This window comes from Chelonia mydas, chromosome 11, assembly GCF_015237465.2.
Source record: "Chelonia mydas isolate rCheMyd1 chromosome 11, rCheMyd1.pri.v2, whole genome shotgun sequence".
NCBI classification, from domain to species: Eukaryota; Metazoa; Chordata; order Testudines; family Cheloniidae; genus Chelonia; species Chelonia mydas.
Genome location: NC_051251.2, coordinates 68,398,862 through 68,411,202, shown reverse-complemented (window position 1 = coordinate 68,411,202; position 12,341 = coordinate 68,398,862). Strand labels below are relative to the sequence as shown.

Here is a 12,341-nt window from a genome sequence, read left to right as displayed (position 1 = left end):
CAGAAGGGCTTGATAGAAGGTCTTATATCTAAAGGCAACTTTGTCTACAGCATAAAATATTGGAAATGGGTAGTTAGACCTTGATCCTGTGATTCACTCTACACAGGCAGACTGCTCCGCCCATGTGGAGCTTCACTGAAATCAGTTGGTCTGTCCACTCAACAAGTAGCAGGATCATGGCCTTAATATTTGTATGTTTGAAACACCACTATGTTATGGGCACCACAGAACTTTTAATTCATTGGAGCAATTTAGCACATGGCAGGTGAAAGCATTGTAGATTTACATCCCCGTTTACCATGCACGTAGTCTCCGTGTTAGGCATGTCCTAAGGCAGATGCTTCATCATGGATCTTTTCCTCTATTTTCAGGTGTCTTTTTCCATTCTGAACCTCTGCAGTTGCTGCAACAAATGTATAGTCATCAAAGTAGCGAGCAGGGACCTAGCCTTCTGAGACTCTACAGCTGATGTTGCAGCACAGGTTTTCAGAGGATTAAGTAATAGAAAGACATTTCCCTCTTCCATTTTTACATTATCGCTGCTGTAGTGGTAGCTCAGATTTAATTTAAGGCTTGGATTTTCATTTGAAATATATTCTTGTGTACATTTGCATGTTCACATAATATTTGAACATGTTAGTTTGCTAGTTATGTAGAGTGAGTTAGTAGAAAACACTGAAATTCAAAGTAATATTTTTTTTTAAATCTCAAAAATAAATTTGCTTTTTTGTAGATCCCATTAATGCAGGATGAGAGATTTGTCTTCAGATCCTGCTTTTTTGTGTTAATCTTTTAAATTTGATTTTGCGTTACTGTCCTGAGGATGGGGGAAATAAATTATTTTCCATTCCTGTGATTTTACTGTTTCCAGTGTGCTAGTCAGAAAAGCCTGAAGTATTAGAATTGGTAGATATTACCTACTAGTCCTTACCTGTAAATTTAACTAAGCCCTAAAATTAAGGCATTAAAGTTGATGGACAAAATTTAACGGTTTTGTGAGTGGGTAATAAGTTGTACTCCTGTTTAAGATGCGCTGAATTGGGGCCATTATGTTCAAGGTGGCTGAGAAATGATTGCATTGGAAAACATAACACAGAATTTCATGACTTTCCATATTTAAAATCTCGACCATAACATTACGTTAATGAAGTTCTCTGAATTTATTGTGTAAATATTTCATATTGAAATGAGCTAATGGGTGGGCAATCAAACGGATTGAGCAGTATGAAGTTTGCTATTTGCCTTATGCATTTATTTATTTAATTGGATTTATCAGACGAGGTATCTCTGATAGTTGATTGAAAATACAGTAGATGAATACAATAGATTAATATACGAAAAAAGAAAAATGGACAGAAATCCCACAAAAATGTTAGTTGATAATGCTGTTAATTTTCCAATGGATGCATCATATAGAGTAAAAAGGAACGTGTGGCATCATTTGTGTGCTCAAGTTTCTGTATTTGGGTAGTGGTTGTATTTCTTGGGGAATAACAGTTACCAATAACAGCCTTACTTTAGTAAGCAAAATATATTCATTATTTCCTTAGGAAATAGATAGTACTGAAGAAATGATATCATACAGTGAACAAAGAATCAGTAAGATGGAGAAATAGCCTTCGTCAGTGCAGAAATCTGCCCACACCTTTTCCCTTTGCCACCTCAGTTGTCAGATACTATATCCTTTCTTGTTTTTTGTGTCAAAGCTGGGTGTTTCTAATTACTAGATATTAACAATGATGTTTTACTCCCATAAACATGTAAATGAGCAAGAAGTAATATGGTGCAAGTTTGAGTAGAACGTGAGAGTTTTGTGACTGAGTTTCTTTAATCCGGTGTTTTTAACTTTACTAAATTTTACTAATTTTTTGTTTGTATTTCAGGATTCATGGTGCATATAGCTGTTTTTGGCATACTGTCACCAGGTCACATGTGTGGACTAAATGCCACAAATCTTAAATCATGTCATGTCCATCTTATTTTAATGAAATTTCACCAATAGTGCCGGTGTTGTCTGTAAGGCCTGCTATTTCTGAGGGAATCACTTACTCAGCACCCCCTTTATATTTTCATCCGGGAACAACTGCTCAGTTCACTATATTTGAACCACTCTCCAATCCACTGATATCAAACCCCTATGTATTATTGCCCTCTGTCCAACCAGTTGCTCTTACTCCTGGGGCAACGAGATGTCATTACTGGAGAACTAGTACTACTGCAATGAATGCTTCTGGAATACATGTTCTAGAGAATCATAATACTTTTTCTAAAACTCCAGGTGAGTTTGTTCTGCTTTCATTAGGTTAGTAATATCTCTATACATTACTGTTTTGAGAATCTCCATAAAAGCAAATATATTATATTCAAAACCTATTTAAGGCAATATGAAATATATTGTGGGATTTTATAATAAATATATTATTGTAACCAGAAATCAGTTCCCTGTGCATGAACTGCATGCAGGATTGGGACCACATTAGGAAAAATCTTTTTTTCTATGCTGCAAAATAATTGTTTATGTAGTACATATTAAATATACAGTATTTGAGATTGGCAAATCAGACAAGACAAAAAAATGTACGTCAGTTAGCTGCCACTCTGACAAGTGAAACGATACCATATTTGAAATATTAATATTTTATTTCTCTTTTGAAAAAGTATTTTTAAGCTTCGTGCTAAAGATCAACATTTATAGCATTACATGAGTATAGATACAAATGTCAAGAATCTGTAACTTGAAGCTGTATGGAAGAATAATTGTTAAAATGAAAGATTAACTGCTCAGTTTTTGGAAAAACTTTACACCTGTCAGTGTACTGCAATATGCTTTGCTTTGATCTGCCAAAATCAGCTGAGTTGCTTCTGATATTGGTTCTTGGGATAAAACTTTTTAGGACTGTCAGCAGGGTATTTTCTGTAGAGGAGAAATGCACTTCTTTTGTCAGTTTTAGACCCAGAGATTGGCTGCAGGATACAATGCAAAGTCTCCTTTGTCTGGCGAGCCTTTAACTGAGGCTTTGAATTAAGATACGATATTGTAGGGAATCAATTCTTTGAGTAAAAGAAATGTAAATTTTACCATGAAAATGGTGGGGCGTGGCTATCCTGTGCAGTTGGTATTGCTTTAATTTTGTATTTTTAAAAAAATTGTTAGGAACCCAGTTGCTGTGATAGTGTCTTGTTTGAATAAAATCAAATTGAAGTTAATGGTGTTTACAAATAACTGAGTTAAATGGATACTGTTACAGACTCATAATGTTTTCCTGGACTTTCTGGTCTTGTCTTATAGGTGAGTTACACTATTTGAATTTTTTCACATGCAATAAAATTAGATTGGACTTTTGGCTCATATGTTGTGAAATTGAGGTTAATTGGGTAGATAGATTAAATCTGGAATGCATATAAAATTACCACAGCAAGATAAAAGTTGACATGGCACTTCCATTCTATATCTCTGTTTTTACTTGCTTTAGAAATTGAGAAATTTCTCAATTTATAATACTTAGGACTGAAATTTTTTATGCTTTCTTTTAGTTCTGAATGCTAGAAAATCTAATCATTCAGTTTGAGGTTGTTCTGTCATGAACAAGGGAGAGAACATTTTTAAGCTGTTACAGGTTTTTTTTTATTTTAAACCTTTAAACTTGGTCTATATATAATCCTGAATGAGGACTGTATGTGTGATATATGCACACGTGGCAGTGTCTGGGGAAAATCTGGTTTTGTAACAATGATGATCTGGATATTTAAAAACGGAAGAGTGGTTATGTAGTTAGGAACTTCACTGAAGAGATCCAGGTTTGTTTCCCTGATCTGCCACAGACTTCCTGTTTACCTTTGGGCAAGTCACTTAGGGCTTGTCTACAGGAACGTTTCGTTCAGGGCAAGCTGGAGTGTGAATCTACCCCATACTAGCCTGCCATGGACTAAATGTACATGACGCCCTGCTGATGTGCATTAACAGTTTGTTAAAGCGCTTTGATCAGTTCCGTTTCAAAGAGAATGGAGTCAAAGCATATTAACAAACTGTTAATGTTTCTCAGCAGGATGCACATGGACAGTTAACCTGATGCAGGATAAGGTGCAGAGTAGATTCACATCCCAGCTTGCCATGAACAAATTGTTCATGTAGACAAGTCTTTAGTTTCTCTGTGCTTCAGTTTCCCATCTTAAAATGGAATAATAGTACTTCCTTACCTCGCAGAACTGATGTGAGGAAAAATACATTAAAGACTATGATGTGCTCAGATGTGATGATAATGCAATCCATGTAAGTATCTTATACAGATAAAATAGGGTGCAGAGCATCTTTGTATGTGTCCACTAATCAGGATCTTTTACTTAGGCTATGTCTACACTGGCAGCTGAATGACAAAACTTTTGTCTTTCAGAGGTGTTAAAACACACACACACACACACCCTGAAAGAAACAAGTTTTGCCAACGACAAGCGCCGCTCCTGCCGTTGGGGGTGGAAGATTTTTGTTGGCAGGAGAGCTGACAAACAGCAGCTACACCGTGTGCCTTTTAGCAGCACGGCTGTAGCGACACAGCTGTGTTACTAAAAGATGCGTAGTGTAGACCTAGCTTAGAGTGCATATAGCTCAGCATCACCCTGATGCTGCAATAGTTACTGTCCTTCAGTCTTCAACTTGTACGTATGTACCAGTTTATAAAATTTTTAACTGATTTCCCAGAAATTCAAATTATATTGTAGATGTACTGTTGCATCCTGGGATGAGTAAATTATTGAAGTGATAGCTACAATCGAAGGAGCAGTGTTTGAAAGTAGATGGCCTTACTGGTCAAATAGGCCTAATCTTATTTGATTTTACCCTTTAAGAATATTATAACATTGGATAGATGATGTGTAAGTTAGAGTATCACCCTTCCTGGAGTTTGTGCTTTATTTCTTGGTTGGAGTTTGAAAAATCCATTCCACTGTGACAATTTCCACATAATTTACGCTTTCATTAAAAAAAGTTTGTAGCCTTATTAGTTGCCGTGGTAAACGTACAAATATTAACCTAATACTAATACTAACCTAAATAATTAACCTAACCTAAATTTGTGTAGTGCTGAGTTCCTGAATCTGAAGACATCTCTGGTGTTTTTGTCATTGCTTATGGCTTTCATAGAATATCATAGAATATCAGGGTTGGAAGGGACCTCAGAAGGTCATCTAGTCCAACCCTGAGCAGCAGCAACTAAAATTAACAACTTTAGTCAGTTTGACTTATGCTGCTCAGAATCCTCTATGTAGTAGTGAAATGGTCAATCATTTCAGTTTCATTCTTGTTGTATGTGAAAGCTAAGCACTGCAGCCAAAGCACTTGAGCTGTTGATGCTGGACCTCTTGGTGACCTTCCTCTTCTTTCCTCCAGCCCCTCCTCATTCACCTGATGGGTATAGCTCTCTGCTTACTAGATGTCTGGTAAAATCTCAAATCCGTTCTTGATACAATGGCTGTTCTTAATGCTACAGAATAATTTTTTTAAACAGGACTTTATTTTGAAATGGCTTGTTTTGCTGGCTTGGTTTTTGTCTGGTATTATAAAAATACCTTGTGGCTAGAGCCCTGCATGGATACAAATTTATATGCGCGGATGCAGATATCCACAGATAGAAAATGGTATCTGCTGAACTGCAGGGCTCTCCCGGGAACCGCAGCAGCGAAAGGAGCAGAAAGTGGGGCCGCCACTCCCAGTGCCCTGGGTTGGAAGCTCCTCCGGCTGTACCGCCCCTAGCCCTGTCCTCTGGTGAGGCTTTACAGACCCCGGACAGGTGACACAGCTGCGTGGAAGGACTGGGGGCCAGGCTGGGGGCGGTACAGATGCACTGGAGGAGCTGCTGGCTCGGGGCACTGGCTCGGGCCACTGGCTCCCAGGAGCGGCAGCCCCAAGTTCTGCTCCTTTCAACATTGCGGTTCCTGGGAGAGCCCTGCGGTTCAGTGGATACCAATTTATATCCACGCAGCGCTCTACTTCTAGCCTAGTAGTAATTTGCAGTACTACTAGAAGAATCGAGTTTGATTTCTGCTCCTTTCTTTGCTCTTAGAGGGCATAAGTAAAAAGAAAAACTCACTAGCCTATAAAAAGAAAAGGAGGACTTGTGGCACCTTAGAGACTAACAAATTTATTTGAGCATAAGCTTTCGTGAGTGAGCTGTAGCTCACAAAAGCTTATGCTCAAATAAATTTGTTAGTCTCGAATGTGCCACAAGTCCTCCCTTTCTTTTTGCGGATACAGACTAACATGGCTGCTACTCTGAAACCTGTCACTAGCCTATAGTAACACCATGATAAGTTGTGTGTAAAACAACAAAAAGAGGAAATTCTAATAAAACCAGTTTGTAAATGCAATAATCCATGTTTACGTTGAGATTTTTAACTACACAAAAATCAGGAAATTCAAACTTAATGTTTTCACCAAAAAAATTAAAGCACAATTGAAGTGATTAGTTTAAAAAAAAAAAAAAAGGCTATCCAAATAACAGTTCACTAAATAAAAATATATACATTGCAAAGCTTGTTATAATAATTACCTATCACTGTTTCATTGTTTGTTCAGTGTTGAGGCTGTTTTCTTTATCAGTTAGAGATAGCGTCTTTAATTCCCAGCAGAGGGAACTTAGAAGGGAATGGATTTCGTTTCCCATTAGAAAGCATTGTTGTTAGAAAGTTTCCAAACTATTACTTTCTCTGAAGTTACTGTTTGTGCAGGATTTTTACTCTTGAGTCTCAGCGAAATTTTGCAAAATGGGTAGAACTTAAGTTTTTTGGCCCCTAAGGTAGTGCATGACATTCTCCTCAGGGCACCCAGAATCGTATGCCACTGTGTTACTACTTTGCCTCAGCAAGAGTGAGCTTTGCTGGAGCTTAAACTGTGTGTTAACTCACTGCCACACCAGCAAACTCCTTGAGACTCTACCAGTCTTAAACTTACCTTTGATGTAATAATCAGTGAACGCAAGTTCCCCAGAGATGTCTACCTGCAGTGTCTGGTCCCTCTCCCTCAGCACTCACAAATTAAGTTTATTGCCTCCAAAGAGACAGTGCACACCACAGTGTGTCGGTTTTGCTGAGGTCCCACACTTGACTTTAATATACAGCAATGAGATGGTTTTGTAATAAAACAAGAATAAGTTTATTAATAAAGAACACAGATTTAAGTGATACCAAGCAAGAATAAAAAAGAGAGAAAAGATTACAAACAAACACACCTTCTAGTGACTGAAATGTAATCCTAACAAGCTATATCTTTGCCTAAAACAGTTTCTCTCTTACATCAAGCTGTCAGCAACTCCAGCCCTTCCAGTACAAGGATCTGCTTTTCACAGAATTAGAAGGTGCTATCCCTTTGTCCCTTACATGATGGATAACCAGAATGTCTTTTTGCTCCCCTTATATGTCCCAAAGTCTTTGCCTCAAGAGTCAGGAAGACCTCTTGGGGTTCAAGCTGGGGCGTGTCTCCAGGTGTGCTCGCCAAGCTGTTTACTCTGCTGCTTGTTAGCTGGATTGCTTTGTTTACCTCGTATGTAAATGTACTACTTTAATTGTCATTTGTAATCAAGCCTGGCATACCCGTAAATCCACATTCCGTTGTCTAGGGCAGGCTTGTTTGTTATTGCCTCCAAAATGTATTTCTGGCACGCATACATAACTTTTTATACACAGCTCTTATGATATTCTTGACTAGCATGTCACCAGTTTTAATAGGATACCATACAAGATACTGTTTGGCTAAATATTCTGACAGCAGTATGTTGTGTGCTCTTTGCCAGTGGGCATAAAGGGGTTCTTAGAAATGTGAGTCAGCTACCACTTCCTCACTCATTGTTAATCAGGCACTTGCTGAACTTCCAGTTGTTGTCCAGTAAAACAGTTCTTTTTTGACATAATTCAGCAAAGTAACTCCCCACAGGAGCATTTCTTCAACTCCCACACCAATTCTATATCCCTTGATTCCATCGCTGTGTGGAACTTGCTTCTCAGCACTCCTTTGCATTAGTTTAGCACTTCTGTGCTTTGTGTCATAAGGCCTTGATTTCTTGCCTCGAGATCCTCGGTCCTTTTGTTTTGGTGTTTGTGCCATGTCACCTTTTGTTTTACCTCTGAACTTTAGGGATTCCTTCAGTGTTTCTTCATGAGGTTTATGTGATTTGCCTCAAGACCTTGGTTTCTTTTTGGGATCGTAGCCTTTTTTGTCTGGGTTTTTGACATTTTTGTCTTGAAGCCTTATTTTGTTGCTTTGCGCTTGAGGATGCTTTCCTTGAGTCATCAGCATTTGGCTGTGACACTCTAGCTCCTGTGAAGCTAAACAATAACAATGAAATACAATTATAGAAGTGTAAAACTACAGAACTATATAAGACATGTTGATCCTAACTACTCTTTTGTGCCTTTTTTTCTTTCATGCCTTTCCAGTTTCTAATGGACAACACAAGTGTCTTCCTAAAGACATCCATAGTCAATAGCATTTTCAGCAAATAGGGAGCATGCCAATATGAATTCTTTTGTTTCAAAGGATAATGTCCTCTGATCTGTTTGAAGCCAATTAAAATCCTAGGTATTTTTTTATCAGTGAGAGTCATGACTTCCTGTATAAAGTTCCTCCAATCTCTCTTGTTCCTTTAATCTTCAGGAAGTTGATGCAGGACAGAGCTCACATTCTCATAACTTTATCTTTTGCTTACCAATTCTGGTACTTAGATTCACTTGCTGTGACAAGTGGACTTTCCATTTTCCTTGCTGTTATGTTCAGAGCTTGTTTCAGAACTTAGGGCCAAATCTGTCTTCTAGATCCAGATTCATTCCTTGTAGCAATATGGATCTTTGCACCTGGGTAAATATAGATTTCCAAAGCTCAGATGACGTACAGCAAGTTTGTCATAAGTGTCATAAGCCATCTATCTGTTAGACAAAATTATACTTAAAGTGATTTCCTATTGAGCCAGAGACAAAATTATACTTAAACTGGTTTCCTGTTGAGCAAGAAACAGCAGTATAGCCACTTTAATCTTGCTCTGTTCCAAGCACACTGGACTATTTACTGTTTCTTCAAAGGAAGTGTGGGGTGGCTTTTGTCTCTGTTGAGATTAATCCTTTTACTGCAGGAGTTTTTCATCAAGTTCTAAGAAGCTTGTTTTTGTTCATGACACTGTAAATAAATAAACAAAACACCCTAATTACAGGATATCTTCTCTTTGGGTTTGTGCTCCTAACAAGAGACAGGTGAGATTCCCCCTTAGCTCTGAAGATTTTTGGGTTTCTCAAATTCCAGCTTCCCAGGTGAAACTGCCCCCACCACAACACCGTGTATAGGCAGTATCAAGAGAAATTTGGCGTGATGCAGCCAGTGCTCTTGATCTCTGACCACTTTGCAGCAAAGTCTCTGGCTGTTTTTTCCCCTGCCTATTGTATTATTTTATTTTGACATGTGTTTTGATCTTTTGAGTCGTAATAAGTTGGAATATTTTGATGACGGTATGTTTAAGGAACAAGAAATTACTTGTAATTTTGTTTCTTTGAAGTTAACTTTTCACAGGATTCCCACTTACCTACCCCACCTCCCCTTTCAGTTTGGGGTTCCATTCCAAGTTGATGTATTGCTGGTAGGACATTATACCATATCCATCCTTCAAATGAGGAGGTGGCTTTCCATCAGCACTTGCAGGATTCCTGGTTCTTGGGAGACATAGGACTCCACTCTTTCACTTCCATCTGCCTTTTTTTAGACAAGCTCCACTCATTTAAAATCGTTTCTGGGGTATAAGAAGTCTCTTCTGGCACAACTTTACTCCAATACTGTATCAAAACTATTTGCATGTTATCATGACTTCAGTAATGTACAATGTAAATTTCTCACTGTATACCAATAAAAGAACTGATGGTTCAGCTCAGAAACAAATATTTCATACAATCATAGAAGATTAGGTTTGGAAGAGATCTCGGGAGGTCATCTAGTCCAACCCCCTGCTCAAAGCAGGTCCAGTCCCAACTAAATCATTCCAGCCAGGGCTTTGTGAAGCCGGGGCCTTAAAAAGTTTTAAGTGTGAGAAAAGTGAGAAGATGGAAAGTTTACTTTGCCTCCTTTGCTTGTGTGATAAGAGAAGGAGCAGTGTTTTATCTAACTGGGTTGTGGGGACATCTGGAATTATATTAGATAAAATGTGTTTTCATTATACTTAAAATAAGTAAAAATAGCAGATCTTTCTGGGGATTTTTCATGGTTTACCTGATGACTTCTGAGTGAAATTTTTCTGTTTTTAGAGAGTATCAGAGGGGTCGCCGTGTTAGTCTGGATCTGTAAAAGCGGCAAAGAGTCCTGTGGCACCTTATAGACTAACAGACGTATTGGAGCATAAGCTTTCGTGGGTGAAATACCCACTTCGTCAAGTGGGTATTCACCCACGAAAGCTTATGCTCCAGTACGTCTGTTAGTCTATAAGGTGCCACAGGACTCTGCCTGTTTTTAGGCACCATACAACTCTGACTTTATCACAATATAGTTGATCACAGCATGATACCATTTCTATTTTATCTGACAAAATGTTTTATACATTGACATATTTTTGTGCATTATAATTCATTTTGAACTTCTCTTCTTACTTTTAATCAGGTGAGAAACCAATAAATAAAAACAAGTCGTTGACTTCAAGATTTTATAGTGAAAGTGAATTGGAAGAAACTGTGTTTGAGCTGATTGCTTCTAGTGACAACTCTGATACTTGGACCATGGAACAAAGGGAAAACATCAGTGATAAGAGTAAAACAGGAGTCTTCACTGAGCCATCCTATACAATAGACAAGTCTGATAAAATTGACTGCGTTGATTCTCTGTCCCGTGAACTTGCAGAGGGTGTCAACTGCTCTGTTTCAGGCCAGGCGTATTCCATAAATGTCTCAGAATTAAAGTTTCCAGATGAAAGCTTAGCTTGTTTCAGTTCATCACTAGATGCAGAACTTGAAACTTACAATAAAATAAGAGAGAGGATTTCCAAAGGATATGAAGACAAAAGTGAAGCTGGTATGTTGGGAAAGGTCTGCAACAATATACATTTCAGTTACAAGGAGAGTGACGACAGACACAAGAGTGATGTAGATGAAGACTCACAACTAGAGTATCACAGTGCTGAAGAACAAGATTATTCTGATCAAAATACCTCATATATGCCTTTTGAGCAAATTAAAACTCTAAGGATGCAAAATTCAGAAGTTCTGGAGTTGGTAGATCCACTTTATGAAGTTGCATGTGATGGAGCCATAGGTGGGCAAAATCCTGTTAGCAAATTAGGTGATGGTTCTTTTGGCTCAGATTATGGTGCTGTTGATGAGTTCTATAATAAAGCAGCTATACCAGAATACTCAAAAACATCTCAGGACTCCATATCACTGATGGATTACAAAGGCCTGAAATATGAAAATCATGAGGAGGAACAAACTGATGATACATATCATAGTATACTTGGTGAAAATTCATTTGAAAGTGATACTGTTGTGAATAGAGAAAGGGCTTATCAAAAATCACTCTCCATGAGCAGTTCAGAAAATCAACAAAAGATGAAAGCTGTTTCTTTTTGTGATGTTGCACAGTCATCACAAATGGCTATACAAAAAGTGTTTAAAATGAAAGATGGTCACAGCACTAACAGCATGTTGCAGAACCATGGAAATACTTGTGTATTACCATGGGAAAGATCTTCTGTGACATCCACACAGATTTCTAGCAAAAATGCAGATGATTCAATTTCTTGTAGTTGTGAAGAATCATTTTTGTCTGTATTTAATTCTGATTGTCATGATTGCAGCCAGAAGACTGTTGAGAGGAAATCAGATTTTTCTTTTGCAATCCCCAGAATTCCAATGAAAGATGGTCATTTGTCTTGTGTGGAAGTTATAGATAAGTATGCTGGTGATAGTACCAGACATCAAGTAGATTTTCCTAACTCAGAAATCAAGTGTCTGACATGCTTGAATAATGCTACAAGTAATAAAGTTACAGTTAACCAGACTGTTGATGCAAGTTCTGATTTTAGGGCTTGTTTCACTACAAGTAGAGCTACTAGTGCTAATGCTTCTGTGGTATCTAAAGCAAACAACACAAAGTTAACAATGATGAATAAAATCAAGTCTGAAGAATGGCAGACTGAGACCTGTAGAAGTGTTGCCTGCAATACAGATTTGTCATGTATAGGTGGCAATATGGAGCAGATTGCCTCATGGCTTGCTGAGACATGGGAAAATTGTATCTACAGTGAAATCCCAACAACTGAATGGAATTCCCAAATTAAGGTAATTTTGAGCTCACTGAGCAACTCAAAATAAATTCAGTTTTTAAAACA

At 37.9% G+C, this 12,341-nt stretch overlaps 1 protein-coding gene across 5 annotated transcripts in view; it reads left to right on the top strand.

Annotated features, from left to right (window-relative positions):
* The window catches only part of RBM44 (RNA binding motif protein 44), a 36,322-nt gene that overhangs the window by 2,961 nt on the left and 21,020 nt on the right, over positions 1-12,341 (top strand). For 4 of the 5 annotated variants that reach the window (XM_043525777.1, XM_037912979.2, XM_043525778.1 and 1 more), the window contains 2 exons: positions 1,884-2,278; positions 10,619-12,291. In XM_043525777.1, the coding sequence (XP_043381712.1) occupies positions 1,963-2,278; positions 10,619-12,291 (1,989 nt within the window). In that variant the 5' untranslated portion in view covers positions 1,884-1,962. The remainder of the gene's footprint in view (positions 1-1,883; positions 2,279-10,618; positions 12,292-12,341) is intronic. The other variant, XM_043525779.1, reaches the window with a different exon arrangement.